The 27,261-nt window shown below is 38.4% G+C and overlaps 1 protein-coding gene across 3 annotated transcripts in view; it reads left to right on the top strand.

Annotated features, from left to right (window-relative positions):
* The window catches only part of Nudcd1 (NudC domain containing 1), a 41,419-nt gene that overhangs the window by 2,375 nt on the left and 11,783 nt on the right, over nucleotides 1-27,261 (top strand). The window contains exons 2-6 of one of the 3 annotated variants that reach the window (XM_057791757.1): nucleotides 7,434-7,588; nucleotides 20,533-20,715; nucleotides 20,977-21,157; nucleotides 23,702-23,884; nucleotides 25,723-25,927. In XM_057791757.1, the coding sequence (XP_057647740.1) occupies nucleotides 7,434-7,588; nucleotides 20,533-20,715; nucleotides 20,977-21,157; nucleotides 23,702-23,884; nucleotides 25,723-25,927 (907 nt within the window). Of the gene's footprint in view, nucleotides 1-7,433; nucleotides 7,589-20,532; nucleotides 20,716-20,976; nucleotides 21,158-23,701; nucleotides 23,885-25,719; nucleotides 25,928-27,261 lie in introns of all 3 variants that reach the window. The other 2 variants (XM_057791756.1, XM_057791758.1) reach the window with 2 other exon arrangements.

Genomic DNA, 27,261 nt, shown 5'->3' with positions numbered 1-27,261 from the left:
GATGGAAAAAGTGAGTACTCTTGTCTCATCTTAGTTTTAGAAGAAATACTCTCAGTTTTTTTCCCATTTAACATATAAGGTTGGTTATGGGCTTGTTACTTTTTTTTTTTTTTTTAAGATTTATTTATTATGTATACAACTTTCTGCCTCCATTTATACCCACACACCAGAGGAGGGAGCCAGATCTCTTTACAGATGGTTGTGAGCCACCATGTGGTTGCTGGGAATTGAACTCAGGACCTCTGGAAGAGCAGACAGTGCTCCTAACCAGTGAGCCATCTCTCCAGCCCGGCTTGTTACTTCTTATTTTGAGATATAGTCCTAATTTCTCTAGGACTTTTGTCATGAAGATATTATGAACTTAGTCTAGTGCCTTTTCTGAATTGATTAAGAAGATGATATTGTATTTACATTTGTTATGTGGATGTAGAACATTTTTGCAATCCTACAGTCTTCTTAATTTTTTTTTCTCTAGGCTATGCTTCAGTTACTTGGAAACATTAAGACCAGTGGGCTTTGTTTTTATCTCGAAGGTGGTAGGGAATAGTGCTCAGGGTAGGACAAACTATCCTCAGTGTTGAAACAAGACCTTCCCAGTATTCCTTGATCCGCACATTTCCCATTCTACCTGCGGTGTCAGTCATTCCCAGCCTTGTGCGAGGCCCACCACTGTTCCTCTCGTCCTTGCTGTGTCTCTTACTTTAGCTCGTTACTTCTGTCAGCTCACACAGCTTCTGCTGTGCTGGGTGCTTGGGCAGACCTTGTGTCCATCTGCAGGATTGTGTCTTGTGCTCTTCTTCCTTTCGCTGCGGCTCTGCCCAAGGAACTGTGGCCCCTTTGGCCTTCTTAGAATCACAGGGCAGTGTCTTCAAGTCAAGGACTTTGCTGTCTTCTATCTTAGGCACCTTGCCCCATGCTCTGGAAGCTTTTCAGGACTGTAAGATGGGGCATGGTCGGCTGCCCTTCTGTGTGTCTGGTGTCTCAAGGATCGCGATCCTTAGCTGCCTGTGTGTCGTTCTTGGAAACTGTTGTTTCATGTAGTTTTGTCTGATTTGTCTTACTGGTTGCTTTGATGAAAAAGAAATTAGGTTCTGTTATCGTGCCTTGGTTGGAAATAAATATTGTTCAAGATGTATTTTAAGTGAAAAAATGATTTCTGTGGAGCATTTGAATGGGAAACAGTTGGGAATGGTTGCTAAGGGTGGGTAGAATGGAAGAGGACCAGCTTTGTAAAGGAGCTTGAGAAGTGCAGGTAGATTGTGTTAGTTGTTTGTTCTTGTCACAATGTAAAGGAAAAGTTATGGTGCTCATGGTCTCAAAGTCAACTTTGCAAACAGTGTTCCTTGTGCTCCCTATTGTGAACTAGTGCACTTATAAACATATGAGATGTTTCATACTTCATTGGCCAAGAGTTAAATACAGGGGATTTCATGGGTTCAGCGCAATAGTATATTCCCAGAGGTCAGGAGTAGTAGCGAGTAGCATTGTTAACACCTTTAGTGCAGGAGTGACGTTGACTTTCCTCAGCAGTGTGTGCCAAAAGCCAAATGCAGTCAGTGCCTGGCCTTTAGTAGATAGCCAATGTATAACCACAGAGGCTTTGGAGGGTCTGTTGGTGCAGGAGTTGTAAAGGTTCAGGGGAGATCTCCTTGGATCCTGAGTTCTTTCTAAAATAATGACTTTTTAATTAATGCTTATTTATAATTCATGGTAACATTAAGTAATAAAACACCGACTTTCAGCTTCTCTGTAATACTGATCTTCACCAGATTAGGTCCAGCCTGGGCCCTCGTCTATTTCTTGGGATGGGCAGGCTTTCTGGAAGAGTTCTTCTGGTGCTTAAGTTCTGCCATGGACCGAACTCTGCTTCCTCCTCTGTGGAGCTCTGCACCCCTCCTTGTATTTAAGATGATCGGCATGATAGCTGCAGTGACAACTCTTCAGTGCTCGTTTGGGGCCAGAGAGGCAGCCTTTTTCTGTGACCTAACAAACAGATTTATAAAATAGTCATCATGTTATAAACCCACTGCTGGCTTATGTATTTTAATGATATGTGAATATCTTATAAAAATCTGTCAATCATATCCAGATCTATGTTTGTGGGTGGTGTTATAATGAGGCAAAAAGTTAAAAACTTTTGGTTTGTTTAAGGTTGCTCAGTACTCTTTATCCAAATATGGCAGAACATACTTAGCTTATTATTGTCTAATACCGTTACTGCTTTGAGCTATTATGTATGTTCATACACGCTTCTTGCATTATTAAGTTTCATCCACACGATGGTGCTAGAAAACCAACTCACTCTTATTTAATAGAGTATATATTTCTAACCGCTCCTTATAAAATAATACTTCCTTAAACTAAAGGGGACGTTTCCACAACCCCCATCAGTGTTCTATAAGCTTAGAAGTTTGCCTGTGAATTGAAGTGTTTCCAGGCCTCCGTCATCCTCTTGGTGTGAGTTGGATGTGACTTGGATGACCTTAGTAACTTGCTAGTGGTTTTGCCCCTTCTCTGTCTGCTGCATGAAGTACTGTCCCAGGAACCCAAATCTCAACTTCCACCTCCTGTTTAGGAACCAGTGGATCCTTACAGTGAGTTTATAAAGGAAGAAATGAGATGAAGTCACATTGGACTATAGAAATCTGATTGTTGTCCTCATTCTCCAGCTGCATTCCTTTGCAGCTGTTCTTGGTACATAGTTCTTGTATTTTACAAAGCCAGGGTGGTGGCTAGTTCTAACTGTCACCTTGACACCATCTGGAGTCCCCCTTATTGAGATTATAAGGAATAGATTAGGTTGGCCTGTGGGTATGTGTATGAGAATTAATTGAGGTTAATTAATTAATCGTTCAGTTAATTGAGGTGGGAAGGCATACTGTTTAGTTGGTTGGGCCCTGACTTGAGTGACAGGAAAAGATGATTTTAGCACCTAATGCACATTCATTCTCTTTCTGTTCTTTTTTTTCTTTTACAAAATTTATCTCAAATTTGTATCAATATATAAATTTTGTATACAATATACAAAACTCCAATCCAATTTAAAACACTTAAAACTAGTAGTTTGGTTTTTTCTGTTTTTTTAATTGATATTTATTGAGCTCTACATTTTTCTACACTCCCCTCCCTGCCTCTCCCCTCTCCCCTTCAATCCTCCCCCAAGGTCCCCATGCTCCTATTTTACTCAGGAGATCTTGCCTTTTTGTCCTTCCCATGTAGATTAGATCCATGTGTGTCTCAGTGTCTGCATTGTTGTTTAAGTTCTCTGGGATTGTGGTTTGTAGTCTGGCTTTCTTTGCTTTATGTTTAAAAACCACCTATGAGTGAGTGAGTACATGTGATAATTGTCTTTCTGTGTCTGGGTTACCTCACTCAAAAGAATGTTTTCTAGCTCCATCCATTTTCCTGCAAAATTCAAGATGTTGTTATTTTTTTCTGCTGTGTAGTACTCCATTGTGTAAATGTACCACATTTTCCTTATCCATTCTTCAGTCGAGGGGCATTTAGGTTGTTTCCAGGTTCTGCCTATGACAAACAAAGCTGCTATGAACATAGTTGAGCACATGTCCTTGTGGCACGATTGAGCATCCTTTGGATATATACCCAAAAGTGGTATTACTGGGTCTTGAGGAAGGTTGTTTCCTAATTTTCTGAGAAATTTCTGCCACACTGACATCCAAAGGGGTTGTACCAGTTTGCATTTCCAGCAGCAATGCAGAAGTGTTCCCTTTTCCCTACAACCTCTCCAGCATAAGTTGTCATTAGTGTTTTTGATCTTGGCCATTCTTACAGGTATAAGATGGAATGTCAGAGTTGTTTTGATTTGCATTTCACCCTTTTGGGGTCTTTGATAGATGTTGAACAAAGACCTCAAAAGGGTGAAATGTTATCTAGTGAAAGGGACAATAGACTGCCTGGACAGCCATCCAGAGTTTCTCTGTAATATTGAGGCATCCAACTCTGGCTGACAGTCCTAACATATCTGACAGATAAGTAGCTGGTTTTTTTTTGGGGGGGGGGTTTAAAGTAGATTCAATAATCTATCCTTTTATCCTGTCAATACTATATATTATCTCTTTTTTCCTTTAGAACGAGATCTTGGAATTTAACTCATTTGTTTAGTATTTTGTTTATTTTTATTTATTTATTTTTTTTACCATGACCAATAATAATTTGAAAACAAACCCCTAAACAATGACAAATATCCATAAGTTACTTTTGGGAATGGGGGCATAGTTCTCTAGACTACTTCTTGTTGATTGGAGGCATTGGTAATCTTTGGGATTATGGTAAATTCCTGACTGGAGTATTCTGTGAGGCTGGATTATTTTAGCCAGCAGCAGCCTTGAAGGTTCTGGATGCATAACTCAGAGGAAAGTAGAACAGAGATAGTCTGAAACATTGGATCATCTGGGCCATCTATTCCCATCAGAAATTTTTTTCCAGGGGGTCTTCCTCAATCAAACCTGATTTTTCTTAACCCAGAATGAATCAAGAGCCTCTCATTTCCTGTGAAAGTAAAAGCAGAACCTCTTTTCCAAAATAACAAATCATTTGACTTAAATTTTGAAGTTAAGGTATTTTAAAAATATATATATGTTGATTTAATCTAGCAACTTCCATAATCATATGTCTCTTAGTAGGTATCATTTGTTTATTAATAGTCAAAAATTTAAAAACAGCACAATAACATACAGTATCTAGACTGTATTTTCCAGTTTTATATGGCTTTTTATGGTTTTTATTACTCTATTTCCCTTTTAAGGACTTTATTTTAAAACTATATTTTTAAATCTAAGACGATATATTCTTTTCCTTCTCTTTCCCAAGCCTATGCATATTTTTTAAATACACGGTGGGTGTCCCATTTAGAGGCTCTTTTTGTCTGAATCTGCCCTTGCTGTGCATCTGTAACCTTTTCTGTCTGCATGAACAAAAAGGTCATGGCGTGCTGGTACTGTCTCTTCTGCCTCTGTTCCCTGAGAGCCTGGTCTCATAGCGGAGGCATGTTTATCGCTCAAACTCTGCGAAGTTTCTAGGTCCATGCCGCCACCGAGTAGTGTGCCAGTGGCTGCTCATAAACACCATGTAAGTGTTTGGTAGTAGGGCCTCTTAAAGAGCCACCACATTTTTGCTGCTAGAACTGAGACAGGAAGCCATCTCTTAAAGGAGCTGTGCCTCTGCTTACTGCCAGCAAACAGAGCCCACTAAAGAAAAGGCAGCTACTGAGAAGCCATACTTGGCTCCGTATGTCTAGAATACTTTTTAAAACATAAAATAAGGTTTTAATGTGGAAATTTTGACTGCGTTTTGGAATGGCATATGTAAGCGAAAGTTTCCTGTCCTGACCACCCAGTCCCAAATTACTGACTCAGAGGCTGAATATGAATTATAAATGCTTGGCCAATAGCTCAGGCTTGTTACTAGCTAGCTCTTATTTAAATTAACCCATATTTCTATTTATGCTTTGCTGCGTGGCTAATGGCTTGTTAGCTCATTTTCTACACGTTTCATGTGCTTGGCAGCTGGCTGGTGTCTCCTGACTGCCCTCTCCCACCATTCTCCTACTCTGACTCTCCTGTCTAACCTTATTCTGTTCACCTGCTGGCCAGTCAGCTTGTTTATTAAACCAGTCATAGTGAAAAATCTTCACAGTATATAAAGGTATTATTCTACAGCAGTCAATTCTTTTTTAATATCCTTGTGGTATTTGTATTCCTTATATAATGGTTTAATTATATAAAATTTGTTATACAACATTTGATTATTTGACTAGTGCCCCTTTGTTTTGTTTTTGGGGGTTATCATCATCATCATCATTATTATTTGGGACACTGTCACTGTCACTAGCTAGCTTGGAACTTATTGGCCTCTAAATCACAGGAATCCATGTGCCTCTGCCTCCCGAGTGCTGGTATTAAAGTGTGCACCTGGCCTATTATCCTTTTACTTACCAGATCCTAAGTTCTTAGAAGGTAGAGTATGTTCTCTTTGTTGTCACTGGTGTCATTGGTGCTTATTAAAGAACTTGCTAAATAAATAAGTGAATAAGTATGTAAGCTAGGACTCAGTGCAGGCATTGAAGATAGGAAAAGTGAGGCTGGAGAGATGGCTCTGCAGGTAAGAACTTGTTTTGGCAGAGGGTTCAGTGTCCAGGACCTAAATGGTAACTTACAAGCATCTGAAAGGATTGGATGCCTTTTCTGCCCCCACAGACACTAGGCATGCAAGTGGTGCACATACATTCCTGCAGACAAACACATGTACAAAATCAAACGAAAAAGAAAAAAAGAAAGTGATATAATGTCGTGGATGGTTTTTATTGTCACCTTGACACAATTAAGAGTTATGCAGAAGAGGGAGTCTCAATTGAGGTATTGCCTAGATCAGACTGGCCTCTGGTCCTGTGTGTGAGAAATTGTCTTTATTGTTGATTGATGTAGGAAGGTCCAGCCCGCCATAGACAGTGCCACCTCTGGGCAGATGGTATACAGGGTAAGCATAAGAAAGCTGGCTGAGCACAAGTCAGAGCAAGCCAGCCAGTAGGCAGCAACAGTTCTTCCTGGTCTCTACGGTCAGTTCCTGCTTGAGTTCCTGCCCTGACTTCCCTGTGATGAACTGTGACATGACGTCAAAGCTGGAATTAACCGCTTCCTCTCCGAGGTTGCTTTTGGTCATGGTGTTTACCACAGCAGCGGAAAGCAAACCAAAACAGTGGGCAAAGAAGAAAATACTTGCAATTAGAATAGAGTTAAATAAAGTGAATTTTATATAAAGGAACATTTAGGTTTGGCACAGTTTACTTAGTATTTCTTGTTACAGCAGAAATTAGTTGTAGGACATAAGTAGTCTTGAGCTGCAAGAGTTCTTACCTGCACAGAACCACAGGAGTGTGGGGGAGAAACTGTATTTGGCCAATTCAAAATTAGGAAAACAGCTAATGTTTTAGTTCAGAGAGCCCTGTTCTATACATAGAAAACCTGTGTATGTAGTAACTGTGATTCTGTTTTATTCTTTTTATTATATGTAATTGAGAAAGATAGACTATGGTGGTGAAGTCACTATTTGTGTTTACACATAGTTTTCTAGCTGTATAATCATATAGTACAGTTTATCTGTATCTCTTTTTGGGTGATAAAGATGAACAATACACTAGGGTAAGAATTTATAAGCTGGGCTTGTTAGCTCTTAGATTAGAAGTCCTTTGTTTTTAGAATTTCTATTCTTATAGTTCAAAATTGTAGAGGTCCATTAAGCAAGAGGATTGTACTATGAAAGTTCTGCATGTTCTAGCCTCTGTAGCTGGCACTGCCTGATTTCTGTGCCCGGTAGGAATTTTCCACAAAGGAAGGATCTGAGGTGTATGTTTTGATGATTGTGTTCATAGCTATATATATGTAAACATGTGTTTATTTACTTATATTGTCTTTCAGCTGTAGCAGAAGTAAAACTTCGGGATGACCAGTATACACTGGAGCACATGCATGCTTTTGGAATGTATAATTATCTGCACTGTGATGCCTGGTATCAAGACAGTGTCTACTACATTGATAACCTTGGGAGAATCATGAACTTAACAGTGATGCTGGTAAGAAAATCGTGCAGAGTGTAAAGACAGAGCTCATCCTGTTGTGTTTGCTCCTTATAATCTCTTTGACTTTGATATCCAGACAGTCAAAGTGTACATTCCTCTGGAATGTGGAAACATGTCATCAAGCTGTAACGCTCCTTTCTGCTTATGTCAATTGGAGCTTTTACTCTTGTTCTTGTTTTTATAATCCCTCCACCTAGCCATTTCCACCCGTGTGTTGTACATCCTCAGTATAATAAGAGATTTCCTCTTTCCTTTTAGTTAGTGTTTACATTATGTAATTTAAACTATGTTAATTTTTATGGTTGGTTGTTTGAGTTGATTCTTTTACCATTATGAAGTAGTCCTTTTTTCTCTAGGTCTTGGGAATAATTTTCTTTTTTTTTCTTTTTTTCTTTTTTTTTTTTGGTTTTTCAAGACAGGGTTTCTCTGTAGCTTTCGTGCCCGTCCTGGAACTAGCTCTTGTAGACCAGGCTGGCCTCGAACTCCCAGAGATCCGCCTGCCTCTGCCTCCCGGGTGCTGGGATTAAAGGCGTGCGCCACCACTGCCCGGCTGTGAATAATTTTCTTTACCTTGAAATCTTGTTAGTTTGATATTAATAGAGTCACAACTGACTTCAAAACTAAAATTCTGGCCGGGCGGTGGTGGCGCACGCCTTTAATCCCAGCACTCGGGAGGCAGAGGCAGGCGGATCTCTGTGAGTTCGAGACCAGCCTGGTCTACAAAGGGAGTTCCAGGACAGGCTCCAAAGCTACAGAGAAACCCTGTCTCGAAAAACCAAAAAAAAAAAAAAAAACTAAAATTCTGGCTAGGGAGAAATCTCAGTCAGTAAAGTGCTTGGCTCTTGTGGATCTAAGTTCCATATCTAGAGCCCGTGTCAGAAGTCCTGGTGTGATGACACTCACGGGTACACACAAAGTGTTCTTTTTCTTTTCTCTTTGTATTTACCAGTGTTCTTACTTTCAAAGGGTTAAAGTTAAAAGTACATCTCTTATAAGTAGTTTGTAGTTAATTTTGATAAGGGTTTTCAGCCTTACTGTTTTTTTTTCTCAAAAACCCAACTGTATGCTTTACTCTTTTTTTTTAAAAAAAAAAAAGATTTTATTTATTATATATACAACATTCTGCCTTGATGTATGCCCGCACGCCAGAGGAGGGCGCAAGATCTCAGTACAGATGGTTGTGAGCCACCATGTGGTTGCTGGGAATTGAACTTAGGACCTCTGGAAGAACAGCCAGTGCTCTTAACCTCTGAGCCATCTCTCCAGCCCTTTACTAACTCTTTGTATTTGTTGTTGGTTATGTTTTTGGTTTTCTGGTTGTTTCTGTTTTACTGATTTCAGCCCTGAATTGATTATTTCCTGCTGTCTACTTTTGGGTGTGATTTATTTTTGTTGTTATAGAATTCTCAAGTGTACTGTTAAGTTATTACTATGAGATTTCTGTTTTTTGTTTTTTTTTTTAATGTAGGCACTTATTGCTATGGATTTGCCTCTTAGAACCACCTTCATTGTGTTTCATAAGTTTCAATATGTTATGTATTCATTTATCCAAGTTAAACAAAATTAGAAATGAAAAGAGGAGTATAGAAACAGATACCTAGGGAATTGGAGAACCCTAAGGACACACTTTAAAAACCTGTACTCCACCAAATTGGAAAACCTAAAAGAAATGGCTAATTCTCTCAATACATACCACTCGCTAAAGTTAAATCAAGACCAGGTGAACAATTTAAACAGACCTATAACTCCTAGTGAAATAGAAGCAGTTATTAAAAGTTCCCAAAGAAAGCCTCAGACTAGATGGTTTTAGCACAGACTTTCTAAGAATTGATGCCAGTACTCCTCAAATCATTCCACAACATAGAAAAAGGAGGAGCATTGCCCAATTTATTTAAGAGGCCAGTTACCCTGATACTCGAACCACATAAAGACCCAAAGAAGAAAAATAATTCCAGACCAGTTTTCCTTGTGAACACAGATTCAAAAACACTCAATAAAGTACTTGCAAACTGAATCCAAGAACATCAAAAAGATCATTCACCATAACCCAGTAGGCTTCATCCCAAAAGTACAGGGATGGTTCAGCATACAGAAATTGATAAATGTAATCCACCAGATAAAGAAACTGAAAGACAAAAATCACATAATCATCATTAGATGAAGAAAAGACCTTTGACAAAATCCAACACCTCTTCATGATAAAAGTCTTGGAGAGATTATGGATACCAGGGATATGCCTTAACATAATAAAGGTAGTTTACAGCAAGCCCATAGCTAACATAAACTTGAATGGAGAGAAACTAAGAAGCAATTCCACTAAAATCAAGGACAAGGTAAGGTTGTCTACACTCCATACAAATTTGTTATAATACTTGAAGTCTTAGCTAGGACAATAAGACAATTGAAGGGGATCGAGGAGATAGAAAAAAGAAGAGGCAAAATATCTTTATTTGCAGATGATGCCAAAGTATACATAAATGACCCTAAAAATTTCACCAGGAAACCCTTCCAGGTGATAAACACTTTCAGCAAGGTGGCTGGATACATAATTAACTCAAATAAAAATCAGTAACCTTCCTAAGTACAAGTAACAAGCAGTCTGAGAAAGAAATAAAAGAGACAGCACCTTTCACAGTAGCCTCAAATAATAGAAACTGTCTTGGGGTAACTCTAATGAAGCAAATCAAAGACCTGTATGATAAAAATTGCAAGTCTTTGAAGAAAGAAATAGGAGATGATATCAGAAGATGGAAACATCTCCCATGAGCATGGATCAATAGGATTAATATAATAAAAATGGCCATCCTACCAAAGTAATCTAAAGGTTCAGTACAATCCACATCAGGATTCCAGCACTATTTTTCACTGATCTTGGAAGGACAGTTTTCAGCTTCATATGGAAACACACACACACACACACAAAACAAAAAACAAAAAACAAAACAAAACAAAAAAAACCCAACAATCAGGAGAGCTAAAAACCAATCCTGAATAACAAGAGAAATGCAGGAGGTATCGCCACCCCCTGATTTCAAGTTTTACTGCAGAGCTATAGTAATAAACTGGCACAAAAAGAGACATTATCAATGGAATTGACTTGAAGACCTAGACATAAATTCACACACATATGGACACCTGATTTTTGATACAGAAGTCAGGATATACACTGGAATAAGGGCAGCATCTTCAACAAATGGTGCTAGTCAAACTGGATGGCTGCATGTAGAGGGATCCAAATGGATCTGTATTTATCACTCTGCACAAAACTCAAGTCCAAATGGATCAAAGACTTCAACATAAAAGCAAATACATTGAATTTCATAGAATTGAAAGTGGAGAAATAGCCTTGGACTCAATGGGACAGGCAAAGACTTTGTGAACAGAACTCCATCAGCACAGGCACTAAGATCAACAATTAATATATGGGACCTCATGAATCTGAAAAGCCTCTGCTCTGTAAAGGACACTGTCCTTTGGAATAAAGCAGCAGCATATAGAATGGGAAAAGCTGTTTACCAGCTGCACATCTGGTACAGGGCTGGGTAGTTTTATGTCAAGTTGACACAAGCTAAAATCATCAGAGAGGAGGAAACCTCAATTAAGAAAATACCTCTGTGGGATCGAGCTGTAGGCAAGCATGTAGAGCATTTTCTTAATTAGTGATTGATGGGGGGTGGTTTTGCCCATTCTGGGAAGTGCCATCCCTGGGCTGGTGGACCTGGGTTCTATAAGAAATCAGATTGAGCAAACCAGTAAGCAACACTCCCTTTTGGCCTCTTCATCAGCTCCTGCCTCCAGGTTCCTACCCTGCTTGAATTTCTGTCATGATTTCCTTTGATGATAAACTGTGATGTGGAAGCATAAGCCAAATTAAAATAAATCCTTTCCTCCCCCAGTTAAGGTGTTTCATTGCAGCAATAGTAACCCTGACTAGGGCAAGGGCTAATAATCAAAATCTATAAAGATCTGAAGAAAACACATAACCCAACTGAAAATGGAATACGGATCTAAATAGAATTGTCAAAAGTAGAAACTCAGATGGCTGAGAAACACAAAGAAATGTTCAGCATCCTTCATCATCAGGAAAATACAAAACTATTTTGAGATTTTGTCTTACACCCATTAGAATGACCAATACCATGTTCATTGCTGCTTGATTCATAATAGCCACAAATTGAAAATAATCTAGATGTCTGTCAACAGAATGGATAAAGAAAATGTGATACATTTACAAAATGGATTATTATTCAGCTGTTTAAAAATGAAATAAGTTGTTTTGCGGGTAAATGGATGGAATTAGAAAAAAATCATTTTGAGTGAGGTATCCCACACTGAAAAAGACAAATATGGTCTGTATTTTCTTTTGTCTGGTAGTAGCTGTGAAATCAATTATACCTAAGCTACAATGCATAGAACCACAGAAGTTAAGTATAGAGTAATAGATTAGGAGGAACAGACAGATGTTGTTAGGCACGGGACATAGAGCATATTAATAATTTATTTTTACTTTTTAAATTAACTTAAAAAGTAATAGATTGCCATATATTTGTATTGTTTTGGCTGATTCTCCTTCCTTCTTTACTCCCCCGTTCCTCTCTGTCCCCCTTTGCCTGCTGTAACCTTTCACCTTTGTATTGCCTTCCCCACTCGCCACTCCGTTAAAGCCTCTTTTTTTTCCCTACTCACATGGGCTTTTTTCTAGTTTCCTGTCTTTACCCATATTTACTCCCATCTGGAAACACAGGTTTAACACTTGGAGTCTAGGATCTGTTTATCTGTGCCTGCATCTTGTTATACAGTATTTTCTAGTTCTATCCATGATTTCATAAGTATCATTGTATATATGTTCCACATTTTCATTATTCATTCATCTAGCTTGACTCCATTTCCTTGCTAATGTGACTAGAACTGTGTTAGCAATGGATATGCAGGTATCTCTGGGTTTTGTGTATACGTCCAGACATGGTGTAGCTAGCTCACATTAGTCCCATGGCTTGTGTTTTGAGAAGCCCCCGCACTGGTTTCCATAGTAGCCACACTACCTCCCAACAGTGGATACGGATCCTACCGCCTTTATTTTTTCCAGGATGACTCCAGGGGCAGCTCTGTGTGTTTTCATCTGCTCCATATGGGTGTTTGGTTATTTATTTATTTATTTGTAGACGTTCCTGTCCAAATTGGGCATACAGAATAGCAATCAATCTAGAATATGATTTTATTCTTACGTAAATCTTAATGGATCATCCCACAGAAAGTATAATGGTCATTCCTTTAGTTCTGGCCTCTGGATCTGCTGGCAGGGAAACTTACTTGGTAAAAACCACAGGCCTGCATGATCCACAGGTGACACTGTGTTTCTGAAATAACCACTTGCACTCTATATACATTTTTAACTCTCGTCAAACGATTTCTTAGGGTTTTTATGTCATTGTCACCAGAGTGTATGATACTGACTTGAATTGGTGAGTAAGGTAAGAGCGAACCTCGTTAGCACACGTGAAGGAAGAAGAGTGGGCGGCTAAGGTGGATGCTCTGATTCCCGTGTAAATAGCCGATCAGACTGCGTCTTTCAGTCTGTCCTCTGAATAGTGTCTCTGAGCTCCTTGAATTATATGCTGAGGATCAATTTGGCCTACTTTAGACATGTGGACATGCCACCATTATTCATCAGTGAAATCATATTTCTTTGTTCATTTTTCTCTCAAAATTTTTAGTAAAGTAGAAATAGCTTGCTCTAAGGGGAATATTTTCAATAAAATGTAGTGTTCTTAAAGGGGAAAGCTCCACTAGCACTCCATAAAAGGCTCATTTCTAACCCCTTTTATTCTGTTTTACTAATTTTTCACCATTTAGTATTTTTATTTTAAAAAAAACATGAATACACATTCTTAGTTATCTTTAGTTTTTGAGATAAATTAATTTCCTGAGTAAAGAAATATTTTTCTTCAAACATTATTGAATGTTTCTATATGGTTAGTTAAAAATAAATTGATAGCATGCCGAAGTGAAGTACAGCAGTGAGATGTGCAATAGTACACGGAAGTACACGACTGATGTTAGGGATGTTGTTGATGTCACCTTCACAGAGATTTGAAGGGTGGAGTAGAGTTTGCCTCACAGGAGCTGGGCGTGATGGCGCACACCTCATTCCCATTACTCAGGACGTGGAAATGGGAGAACCAGAAGTCGCATGAAAACTGAGCTACCTAAACAAAGCTGTATCTAATGGGGGAAAGAAAGAAAAGAACTTGCCTTTTACATTGGGGTGATGGGCATTCCGGCAGCATAAAAACACACTTGACAAAGTTAAGGCATGGTGACTCCCTATAGGCACTGTGTTGAACTGGGAGGGGTGGGTGGACAGGGTCGCAGTTAGAGCCATGAGCTGGGTTGTCATCAGTTGTCTCGCTGATGACCAAGACTTGCAGTGCCATGTCCAGCTTAAACCTCAAATACTTTAGTAGAAATCTGAGATAAAACGGGTTTTCCCTGGAAATCACCAGAACCACTGTGGACTGGTCCAAGTATTTTTCTTTGTTGGAAACTTCCCCAGGAAACAAGTTACTATAATTATACCTAAACAGATTATTTGATGTGTAATTGGAGCAAATACCAATACTTTTGAAATTCATTTTTTTCTGACCTAATTTGTCGTCTTTATGGGCAACTTAGAGAAAGTGGTTATACTTTTTTTAGTTTACTTATTGCCTTTTTTCTGTAATATTCCTCTGTTTACCCAATCAAGTTTTAAAAAGATGCTGTTACTATAATGTATATGTTATATTATAAAAAGCCAGGTTTCGGGAGTTTTGTTTTTGTTTTGTTTGCTTTGTTTTTTTCTCCATCAATTCAGCTTTTTTCTTTGATTTTCCAATTCCACTTCACCTAAGAATCATGTATAGTACTTAGCTAACATAAGAACTAATTTTTTTTTTTTTTTTTTGGTTTTTCGAGACAGGGTTTCTCTGTGGCTTTGGAGCCTGTCCTGGAACTAGCTCTTGTAGACCAGGCTGGTCTCGAACTCACAGAGATTCACCTGCCTCTGCCTCCCAAGTGCTGGGATTAAAGGCGTGCGCCACCACCGCCCAGCTCATAAGAACTAATTTCAAAATCCCATTTTCAAAGACTCTGAATCAGTGTATTATGGCTGACAGTGGTCTGGAAATTTAAAATTTTATCCAGCACAGTAGGCGATTTTCCCAGGGCCCTAGTGGCGATGAAGTCTTGCTGCCCGGTGCTGGCCAGTGGAATACCATGCTTAGTATTTTTTTTCTCCTCAGCAACAAAATAAACCAGCAAATTCTTTGAGCTGCTCTGTTGAGAGCATGTGAAGAATGCAGACCACTAATTAGAGACCAGCCTTTCCTTGTGGCTGGTGTAAATGAGCACCCTTGTTAAATCTGCAAAATGACACCTTGTGAAAATGAAAGGGCCTTCCCTACCTGTGAGAGCCAGCAGATGGCAGCAACTCAGTGTAGCTGGAAGAGGCCCTCCATGCCAAGCAAGTTTCGCTGTAGGCTTGCAGTATTTAAGCTTTTAGGAATGTCGAGGAGGAGAAAGTGTGTTTAGGGTGCAGAAAGCCTTTGGTCTACTGCTACTGCTCAGTTTACTGAGACTTGCTGCTCCTCAGTATTTAGAGTGTTTCTGTCACAACAGACTTCTGTTTACTTGGCAAGCTTTCTTGTTTTCTCCAGTAACAAGAATGTTATTTTCTGTGGTGTCTTTAAAGTGTGGGCAGTAGCTCTTGGATTTCATGTAATGTATCTATGCCATAGAGAAACAAGTAATAATTACTTTGTAGCCCAGATCCTTGGGTGCCAGCAGGCTGCTTCAAGGCCTGAAGCTTGCCTTGTTTATTTTTTTTTACCATATTAATTCCACCTACCCAAGAGCGTGGGAGATCTTTCCATTTTCTGTTGTCTTCTTCAATTTCTTTCTTCAAAGATTTAAAGTTTTTGTCATACAGGTCTTCCACTTGTTTGCTTAGAGTTACTCCAATATATTTTATGTATTTGTGTCTATTGTGAAGGGTGATTTTTCTCAGCCCATTTATCATCTGTATAAAGGAGGGCTACTGATTTTTTGAGTTAATCTTGATTCCTGCTACATTACTGAAGGTGTATATGAGTAGTAGAAGTTCCTTGGTAGAATTTTTGGAGTCACTTATGTAAACTATCATATCAGCAAATAGTGAGATTTTGACTTTTTTTTCGATTTGCAGCCCCTTGATCTCCCTTTGTTGTCCTATTGCTCTGTCTGGAACCTCAAGTACTATAATAAACAGCTATAGAGAGAGCGCAAACAACCTTGTCTTCTTCCTCATTTCAATAGGATCGCTTTGAGTTTCTCTCCATTTTAGCTTGATGTGTGTTGGCTTGTTGTATATTGCCTTTATATGTTTAGGTATGTTCCTTGTATCCCTGCTATCTCCAAGACCTTTGTCAGGAAGGGATGCCATATTTTGTTGAAGGCTTTTCCAGCATCTAATGAGATCATGTGGTTTTTTTTTTTTTTTCCAATTGTTTATATGGTGGATTGCATTGACAGATTTTCGTATGTTGAACCATCCCTGCCTCTCTGGGATGGAACCTACTTGGTCATGGTGGATGATTTTTCTGATGTATTCTTGGATTTGGTTTGCCAGTATTTTATTGAGTATTTTTGCATCAATGTTCATAAGTTAATGTTTCACAATGATTGATGTTAATCCCATTGTAACAGCACTCCTGGGTGGCATCCCTCCCAAGTTCTGCTTGAACATATTTTTAACCTCCAGTTTCCCCATAGGAGTGTAAGTATTGAAAAACAAAAACAAAATATTTCACTTATTCAAAGCTTTTCCGTTTCCAGCTGTAACTACAAGGACCCCAAAATCTAATTTAGATAAATATATGCAGTATAAATGCTATTGACTATCCCTTTATAATGTCATCCATTTATAATATATGAACATTATAACTTACATTACACTTATGACATAGGAGCCAATATAGCCAAAAATATCATGTCTGGTTAAAGAAAAACTTAATGTGCTAATTGCAGAGTGAATGTTTTAGGGAATGGCATTTGTACATTGCATTGAGATTTGAAGTATTTGTTAGAAAAAATGGTTTCTTTCCTTGATGATAACGATAAGGAAGAGAGATTTACCATCTTCAGGACTCGGTAGGACTGGAATCTTGGCCCTGTTGCCGTGGAGTTTCTGTCGGATTGATACATGTGAACCCCTCTTAAGCTAGGCTTAGTGATTGCAGCTTCATCAGTTTGGTGATGTTTAAATGAGATGGCCAAAGTTGAAAATGCTTCATGCTGTAGTCCCTCATTGAGTATTAAGTTTGCCAGCACAATTCCAGTTCTGCAAATCAGCAGGGAATTATTACCCTAAGTGATATTCTAGTAATTTTTAACATGGTTACTTTTTTGTTTTGTTTTGTTTTGCTTTGTTTGTGAGTAAAGGATAATATGTGGATCCTGGAGCTGGAGATGTCATTTCCTGAGGCATTATTATGAGGACACTTTAGAACTGAACTAAATTCTAAATTGGGAACATTTGGGTTGTTTTCGTTTTATCATTTAACTCAAGTGAGGCAGACACTGTGTGTTTTAAGTTAGTTAATTTTGGTTCACATTTATATACTCAAGTGTCTTAATTATTCTATTAGATATTGCACCAATTTATCTGATAATTATATTTCTATTAACTTCAGTCATGTGTAGCCATGTATTTAAAAGAAAATGGCCTAAAACACTTGAACAGCAATTGCCTAGTTTAGCCTTCCTTCTTAATGATGGTTCACCAGAGTAAGTCTGACGGACCATGCAGTCAACACTTGCTTTGTGGAAATCTATTTTACCTTTATTATTTTATCTCTTTATTTATATTTTTAAATTATGTATGCTACACAAATTATTTGGTATGGAACAAGAATCACAACATATTTAAAGCCTTTGCCATCAGTCTCCCTGCCCCAGCCACACTCCAGTCTTATTTCTCTTCCTGAAGCTAAGCACTGTTCCCTGTCTGTCATTGCTGTGAGCTGATGCCGCCTCACATTTGTTTGTGCATGTATGAATTCATGTTGAATGGTAAATACATTATATCATTCTGTCTTTTCCTTTGTCAGTATCTCATTGAGTTTATTATTTTTTTGTTAGCAATACAAATTTGAGTACATTTATCTGGTATTTGGGTTTCCTTAGAGTGGCTGTTCTATTTCTTTGCCAGCACTTTCTAGATGACAGAACAGTCACACTGTTTGAACAAGTTGGATTTATTACTTCTTGCAGTAAGGGAGAACATAAGTGAAGGAGAGCCACAGGGTGTCTGGGAGGATTTAGCATTGGTGATCGTAAGGGATCTGACTCTGAGGTGATTTGGAGCAGCAGGGGCAGGGTTTCATGAAGCGGGAGATGGGGCTGTCAAGTGTCACCTAGGAAAGAAGACTGGACTGGAGCTCTGCCTGTGACAGTCAGGAAGATGCAGTGGCTCCTGTCACGTGCTGTAGATCCTCTTTGTAGTGATGTGCTCTTCTCTGTGGAAATTCTCATGGAGCGACACTGTTTTGTGTCATCCCGTTGTAGGCGCAGTGTCTGTCTGACATTATGTGCAGTAGAAGAATGCTGTAATATTTGATTTTGTAGCCAAACCAAGACCAGCTGGAGCAGAGCCAGCTCCATTGCATCAGGAGCTGCTGTTACATGACATCCCAGTTTTCACTGGCTTAAATTTTCTTTTTCTTTATGCTTGAGCTTTATATTAATAGAAATACTATATAAATTCCTGTAGGTTGGATTATATCAAAGGGTATAATTATATCGTTAAATTTGATTTCTTACCATTTTTTTATAAGCCTATACGTATTTCTTCTGCCAATAGGTCACTTAAGCCAAGGATAGGCGTTGCAATTCTAATTTTTTTCTCTTTGATAATGGTAGAAAATTATTTTACCTTTAAAAGACGTTTTTTAACAGGTTTAGGGGCTCTTGAGGTTTCAAGAACAAGCCAATGTTTACCTGGATATTAGCCCTGTGTGTGCTTCTTTGTTTCCTGTGTGTTGCTTTTTTGTATGGACAGCCATCGACTGACTGCCCTACAGTTATTAAACCGTCCTCTACCAGTCCTTTAACGTTTCCTCTAAAGCCTTCAGATTAATCGTCCTGCTGAAATATGTAGTATTCCTGTGTTTGTCAGAGATGAGGTTCCCCAGAAGTAAGCTAGCGTACCAGTATCGTTTGTTGATGAGTCTGTCTGTTTTCATTTAGTGGAAGTACCATGTCATGTTCTAAATGCAGGCATGGACATCAGCCTACGGCACAATTTCTGTTAACTGACCTCCATCTACCTGATTGGATTCACTGATCTTGTTCTGTTTCCTCTGAAAAACATTGGGACTGGAGACTGCAATAAGCCAAATGTTTACTGATGGTGGCTGTACTGCACTGTGTATAATGCATTTCAGTACTGATATAATATATAATCTTGATATAATCCTGTTTTACATTGTTAGTATTCAGATTTGATGTTTCTAAAAGCAGTTGTTGTTTGCTGTGCTTGCTATTTTATATTTCTTATTTAATTCGACATTACCAAATATAACAACGTGAGTAAAAAAGCGAAAGGCAATTTCATAGATGACTAAAGTGGTTTGCTTTTTTCAAAATCTTGTAGTTAAAAAGTATAGATTAAAGCAATTATAGAATCACAAGAATAAAGTGCATTGATCAGGGATCACTTTCCTCTGTAGGGAACTCTGACAATTAAAAAATTTTTAAACATACAATTGAGTATAGAAAATATAGTGATTTATGTGCATTTATTTCCTAAATGGTAAATTTTGAACATATTTTTTATGAAACATTTTTGGTAATTCTTCTTATCATAGCTCTATATTGTAAAGGCAGATAACAACTGAAAATTTGTTAACAGAAATCTAAGTTTGCATTATCTAAGTGTAATACTTCTTCCCTTTGCCTTCAGACAGGGCTTCCCTGTATAGCCCTGTCTGTCCTAGAACTCACTCTGTATACCAGGCTGGCCTCACTCACAGAGATCCACCTGCTTCTGCCTTCCAAGTTCTGGAATTAAAGGCACATTTATTTGTTTTTTAGGATTTTTGAGGGTTTTTGCTGTAGAACAGTGGCTCTCAGCCTGTGGGTCACGACCCATTTGGAAGTCACAGCCCTTTCACAGGGTCGCCTAAGACCATAAAAAAACCCCAAAGATACTTACACTGCAGTTCATAACAGCAGCAAAATTATAGCTATGAAGTAGCAACAAAAATTATTTTATGGTTGGGGGTCAGCACCACGTGATTAACTGTATTTAAAGGTCGCAGTGATACGAAGGCTGGAAATCACTGGTGTAGAATATTGTCCACATAGGCATTTGAAATACAATGTGGTATTTCTAGTTAGAAAATTAACACTAGTGATCATTAGCCCTAAAGCTAAGAGAAAGAAATGAGATTACCGTGCTGTACTAGTCTCTTTGACAAACAGCTGCAGCACCCAGTCACTTGGAAAGTAAACAGTGACCATCTCAGTCTCTGTCAGGAATCGCAAAGTGGCGGTCTCCCTGTTGGTTTCTCATGGGAAACTCTATGACAGTCACAGGGTTCTGTGATTGTTGGGTTCCTCATTGCGTGGGTATTTACTCCCCTATCTGATCATCACCACAGCTTCTGGCTAGCCCCTTGCAACATGTAACCTAAGAAAGGGCAAAGATGATGATGTAACTTGTTTTGTAATCTCCTAGAGGTTGTACGCCACCTCTTCCATCTGCTGTTCTTATTTGTTAAAATCAGTACATAAAGTTCATACTTGAAGGGAAATTGACGCAACTTTCGAATATGGAAGAATCAGCTGTACTGTAGGTATTTTGCGTGTGTACAGATCAGGAAGAGAAAGGGATTTGTTTATAATCCTAGGTTTCGTTTCAGGACACTGCCTTAGGAAAACCTCGAGAGGTTTTTCGACTTCCCACAGATTTGACAGCATATGACAATCGTCTTTGTGCATCTATCCATTTTACATCCCCTACCTGGGTTACCTTGTCAGATGGAACGGGAAGATTATATGTCATCGGAACAGGTGACCGTGGAAATAATCCTGAAAAATGGGAAGTGAGTTGTTTTTGTTCTTTGTAAGACTTGTGCAGAACCCGGAAGGTGTATGCAAACTAAACGGAGAGCCATTTCTGACTGCGCTGTGTGCTCTGTGAAGCACCCTTTCATGATTCTGGGACATTGCTTTCTTTCTTTTCCTCCTGTCCATTCCTTTCAAATGTCCTGTTATTTGGTTTTTTTTTCTTTTGTCAAGAGTGCTGATCATATTTCTCTTTTATAAACTATGCATTTAAAATATGTGTAATTTTTCCCCTACAGATTGTGTTTAATGAAGAACTTGGGAATCCGTTTATTATAATTCACAGTATCTCGTTACTGAAAGCTGAAGAACATTCAGTAGCTGTGCTTCTTCTTCGAATAGAGAAGGAGGAATTGGACATGAAAGGAAGTGGTTTCTATGTTTCTTTGGAGTGGGTCACTGTCAGTAAGAACAACGAAGGTAAAGTAAACAAGATTCCAAACCTCTCTAGTTAGCCTTCCCTTGTGTGGGCTTGAAATGGAAGATTTACTGCTTGCTTCTTGAGCAATGTAATAAACTATGCTTCTAAAAAGGCTATGATATGCTTCTACAACCAACTATGCAGTTTGTTTAAAGGAATTACATGAATTTTCGAGACCTCAAATTGTAAACAGTAGTTTCTTGTCCCGCCTGCCAATTCCCAAATGCCCAGCCACCGCTTCCCAAATTACTACATAGAGGCTTAATAACAATTATAAGTGCTGGGCCAGTAGCTCAGGCTTGTCACTAACTAGCTCTCACCTTTAAGTTAACCCATACGCCCTATTTGCACTCTGCCACATGGTGGGACCTTTATTAACATGGCATGTTCATCTCCTGCTCCCTCTGCATCTGGCTGGCAACTCCTCAGACTCTGCCTTTTCTTCCCGTCATCCTTAGTTTGGTTACCCTGTCTGTACTTTCAGCCTGATTACTGGTCATCACCATTTTATTAAACCAATTTGAGTGGCAAATATTTACAGTGTACAAGAGGATTATTTCAGAGCACATATTTATAAAAATATGAATACTATAAAGGTATATAGTCACCTGAAATGATTTTTTTGTTTGCTCACTGGTTTGTATTCTTTCCTTTCTTATTATATTTTTAAATTATTACATTTTTAAAATTTTTGTGTAATTTATTTTGATCACATTCTTTCTCCTTCCCCCAGTCCTCCCAGATACTCTCTACCCAACATCATGTTCCTTCATTCTTTCTCAAAACACCAAAAGGTCCCAAAACAAAAAAACAAGAAAGCAAAATAAAACAAACAAACAAAAAACCAAAAAGTGTGTGTACGCACACACACAAACGCACACACAAAAGAAAACAATCCTCTTGGAGTTTTACATGTATATTTTGGGAACCAAAGTATTGGTCAACTACCCTGCCCTGAAGTGTGCTTGTCTACCCAGTGATACTGCATAGGGAAAAGCTGATTTTCATTTTGCCAGCAGGTATCTATTGCTAATTGCCTCCTCATTAGTAGTGGGACTTTGCATACACTTTGACATATACTGCTTTGTGCTAGAGTTTTATGTGGCATGAACTTGTACAGGTCTGTGCATACTGTCACAGTCTCTGAGTTCATAGGAGAATTTGCCCTGGTTTGTCTAGATAACACTGCCTCCTTGAAGTTATCTTCTACCTCTGGCCTTTCCACGTCATCTTCTGCGTAGATTCCTGTGATAGTGTGAATGTGATTGGTCCCCGTAAGCTCATAGGGAGTGGCACTACTAGGAACTATGGCCTCGTTAGAGTAGGTGTGGCCTTGGAGCAAAAATGACCCTGTGAGGTTGGACTTTGATGTCTCATATACGTTCAAGCCACGATCAGTGTCTCAGTTCACTTCCTATGGCATTCTGATTAAGATGGAGGACTCTCAGCTCCTTCTCCAGCATCATGTCCGCCTGCACATTGCCATGTCCCACCATGATGATAACGGACTCAACCTCTGAACTGTAGTCCACCCCCCAGTTAAATGTTTTCTTTGTAAGAAGGGAGTGGCATTATTAGGAGGTGTGGCCTTGTTGCAGGAAGTGTATCAATGCAGTGTTCAGGGTCCCAGCCAACCGTGTTGCCTGTGGGGTTCTTGGTAGAGAGTAGTTCTTTTATCTGAGGTGTTTGGAGTATGTAGAAAACAATCTGTCTTCATTAGAGAATAAATTCATTAAAACTTTAAAATTCAGTTAAATTGGTATTGTAAAGGTTTTAAGTTATTTCATTATTAATTATAATAATTGTATAGTTCTATTTTAGTTTATAAGAATCAATTACTCTGTAAATGTTTTATTTTTAGAAGCCTTCATTAGTAACGAGAAAAAAAATTCATTCCGCACGTTCCCCCTCACTCTCAGCTAGTGTCTCTTTTCAAAAGGTGCATATTACATGCCTGCTGGGAAAGTAGCTAGTCCCCTTGACGGTCTAGACTTTGTTCTCCAGACGAAATTGTGCAGGTTTGATACACTTTAGGTATGTGGCATTCACTGGGATCAGCCACCAGGCACGTGTGACTATTGAGCACTGGAAATGTGGAGAAGTAACAGAGGTAGTGCATTTTAAAGTTTACCTCATTTTAGTTAAGCTGCCATTTGCTGCAAGTGGCTGCTGTACTGGACAGTACAATTTAGAGCAAATTTCATCAAACCAGTGTATTAAAGTAGGGATTTATTTGAGGTAGATAAAGTTGTCAGGAGTATGTGTATGTGTGTGGGTTTTTTTGTGTGTATGTATGTGGTTGTGTGTGTGTGTGTGTGTGTGTGTGTGTGTGTGAATGAATGTGGAGGCCAGAGGACAGATATGGGAGTCAGTTCTCTCTTCCACCATGTGGGTCTTGCGGATCAAACTCTTGTGACCAGGCTTGGTGGCAAGAGCCCTTACTCACTGAGCTAGCTGCCTTGGTGGCCATAAGTTGTCAATTTTCTATTCCTAAAAAGATTTTTTTTTAAATTATAGCTTTTCATAATACTTTTTTCCTCCAGACAGTAAAAAGTATGAAATTACGAAGCATCATGTTCTCCGTGGAAAGTCGGTGCCACATTATGCTGCTGTTGAGCCTGATGGAAACGGCCTAATGGTTGTGTCCTATAAGTCCTTCAAGGTTATTTCGGTTGATCAGGAGCTTGAAGAAAGTATGGATGAAGACAGGTCAGAGAAAATCAAAGGTAATTTAACCTGCCAGGGGGCGCTCATGTGTACTTATATACATATGCATGTATGTCTGCTTTGTTATGAGTCCCACTAGAGTACAATAGATTGCTTTCCCCTAATTTTATTTCATGGGCCCATTTTTTCAGAAGATTCTCCCTGAATGATGTGAACTAGTTTACCTTCGTAATTTTGTAATAACATGGTGTTTTAGAAATTGCAGTTGGCTTACTTGATTCTCTGTTTAATACTTAATAAATAATACTTAATAGATAATAAATGTTTATGTTAATAATGGATAAGGCAGTATGATAATGCTCTTCTAAAATAAGGTCTAATATCCATATTCTTACCTTTATTTAAACTGGCAGTTTCTTGATGGTAAGTGGATAAAGGTCAGGAGGTCATGCCTTAGAATAGAAACGTTGGCAAGGGCTTCTGGAAGAAACTTGTATTTATAAATAAAGGCTATTTTGTGCATATCCCAGAATAGTATATTTAACAAAAATATATAGCATTTGATAATCACATATTCTTTGCATCTGCCTTTTATTCTGAAATGACTAAATTATTTGGAATAAAACTGGGGACTGAAGAGATGACTCAGAAGTTAAGAGCACTTGCTCATCTTGCTGACCTGGGTGTGATACCTAGCACCCACATGGTGGTTCACAACCATCCTTATCTCTAGTACATACATGTGAGCACTCATACATATTAAATAGAAATAAAGAAAGCTTTAAAATAAAATTGGCCTCAGTATATTTGAGTACTTTTTAAAAAAAGATTAATCCTTTATGTCATATTTAAATATACTAATGTAATTAATGTTAAAAATATGTTCCCAAATTTATCTATATATGAGCCTCTCGATACAGAAAGAGTTGTGCCTTTAGGGCCTTTTCTTCTCTTCCCTCACTTGTTACCTCACATACAGTGTTTGTTAGACGTGGACTTCTTCTCAATAAATGCAGTAACCTTATTTCATTGCTAAATGTACTAAAGTCTTTACCAAGTCAGTGCCCTTAGAACTCATTCACTGAGCAGGTGTGAAGGACCGAGAGCCTTGATCACTGGGGATGTCTCTGCCTCCATGCTGTGACCACGGCAAACCAGTCCCAGCAGAGCAGTGTGCGTTTATGTCCAACTGCTGGTTTTCTTGTTGATGCTTTGTGTTACATCTTGTATTCCCTTGTGATTTATTAATTATTGTTTGTGATATTTTCACAATGATAAAGGAAAAGAGGATATTTTAAATTATATATGTTGGATTGGTTAGCATTCTTAACACTTCTGAGAATAGAAACTGGTTTCATTCTCTGTAAACCTCATGAAAATGGTACTTGTGGACCATTTGGTATTATAATAATAATTTTCTTTAGTCTGTTTTCACTAAAACATGTAATTTTACAGGTTCCTCTTAGCCTTATTGTCAGACGTTATCCATTATGTGATTAGATTGAGTAACTGATATGTTCACATTTCAGGGAGACTGGAGTGTGTGTGTGTGTGTGTCTGTGTGTGTGTGTCTGTGTGTGTGTGTGTTGTAAATAAGAGGGAGAAGAAGGGGGAGGTAAAGAGAGGCAGAAAGTGAAGTAATAAAGTAAGGGGTTGCTGTCAGTAGTATTTATGAGTTTCATCTCTTAATGTATTGAGTGAGCTTGGAAGAGGAAAGTATCGTGTGCATTTGTTATAACTCTTTGTGTCAAATTCCTTGAAGTCTGTGCTTACATTTTGTGTATGTGTGAGAGAATACTCACTAGGAAATACAGTGATTGGCTGGATAGGTTTTCTCTTCGATTTTGTGTGTTACGTCTAATTTTTATTATGTAATGCATTTTCTTTTTCCCAGTAGAACCTCTGTATTACTGGCAGCAAACTGACGATGATTTGACAGTAACAGTAAGGCTTCCAGAAAACTGTGCGAAGGAAGATATTGAAATACGATTTTTGCCTGATAACATCAGCGTTATGCTGAAGGATAACCACGTTTTGGAAGGAAAGCTCTATTCATCTATTGATCATGAAAGCAGTGCATGGACAATTAAAGAGAATGACAGGTATTTTTGTAGTTTTACATTTGAAATTTTAATTTTTATGATTTTACTTTTTAATTCTACAGTAGTTATGTTAAAGATGAATGTAATAGTTCCTTCCATATTGGTGACTTTTTAAATAGATTAAAAATGCTGAAACTACATCAAAAACTAGTTAAGAGTAAAGATGTTGCTGTACTTTTGTGATTTTTTTTCTTTTCTTTCTTTCTTTCTTTTTTTTTTTTTTATTTATATATATGGTTTTTCGAGACAGGGTTTCTCTGTGGCTTTGGAACCTGTCCTGGAACTAGCTCTTGTAGACCAGGCTGACCTCGAAATTTTTTGCTCATCTAATAATGTTTTTTAAAAGCAAGACATGAACCGTTAAGAAAATATTTATATAAAAGACATTTTCAATGTATAAAAGCCCTACAAACTCCTAAGATAACCAAGGGGCTTAGACTGTATTTCAGTTGGTAGAGGGATTGCTTAGCATGCACAAATTTACTGTTTTTTGGGTTTTATAATATATGGAAAAACAATTATGTTTGAAGTTCTTTTGAAAGGACAGTATGTTTCCACATCTGTTTGACTGTGTTTATGTGTATGCAAAAGTCTTGATAGCATTTAGAATTGGCAATTAAAAATCAGCCAATACAGTTGGTAGCTCGAACACACTGCTCAGTTGGAAGTTGCTTAACCTCTTAGGTGTTTTCCATTCCTATTTGAAACATGGACATAAAGACATTTATTTGGTTGTGTGAAGCATTAGATGACAGAAAATATGAAGTGTCCGAGGTAGTCCCTCTCACAGGGTAAAGCATTAGGTGGGTGTGAGACAGTGTTGTTGCTTTGTTACCATTCTCATCAGACTGGCGAATTCCTTAGAGAATATAACTAAGTCTGGGCATTATTGATTGTGGTGGTAATTTTCGGTGTTAATGATAAGAACTTTTATTATGTAAGTGATATTATTTTGTATAGTCTCTTAAATAGTTGCAGAAAAAAATTAGTGCTTTAATTGTTTTATGAATTCATGATAACAACAGCCTTACTAAAGAATAGTTAAGTTTGCATGCTTACTTTGATAATTACAATAATAGGTTATATTGTATTCTTGGATTTGTGTGTTTGAAGCTGTGTTCCAGGATGTGAGTTAGTGTGCTGCACATTTATAGGGGATGGCGCATGGAAAAGCTCCCTTACTGTGGAGGCAGCACAAGGCCTGCTACCTGGGTTGCCTCTCCTGTGCAAAAGACACAGGCGGCTGCTTCCTCCTCTGCCCGTGGTCTGTCCTTACTCAGCACTTCATCTTCCTGAGCATAAGTTTCTGATCACTGGGTCTCTGGCACGGCCTG

The sequence above is a fragment of the Chionomys nivalis genome, chromosome 17, assembly GCF_950005125.1.
Source record: "Chionomys nivalis chromosome 17, mChiNiv1.1, whole genome shotgun sequence".
Lineage (NCBI taxonomy): Eukaryota > Metazoa > Chordata > Mammalia > Rodentia > Cricetidae > Chionomys > Chionomys nivalis.
The sequence above is the reverse complement of the archived record's forward strand: the minus strand, read 5'-3'. Positions and strand labels throughout refer to the sequence as shown.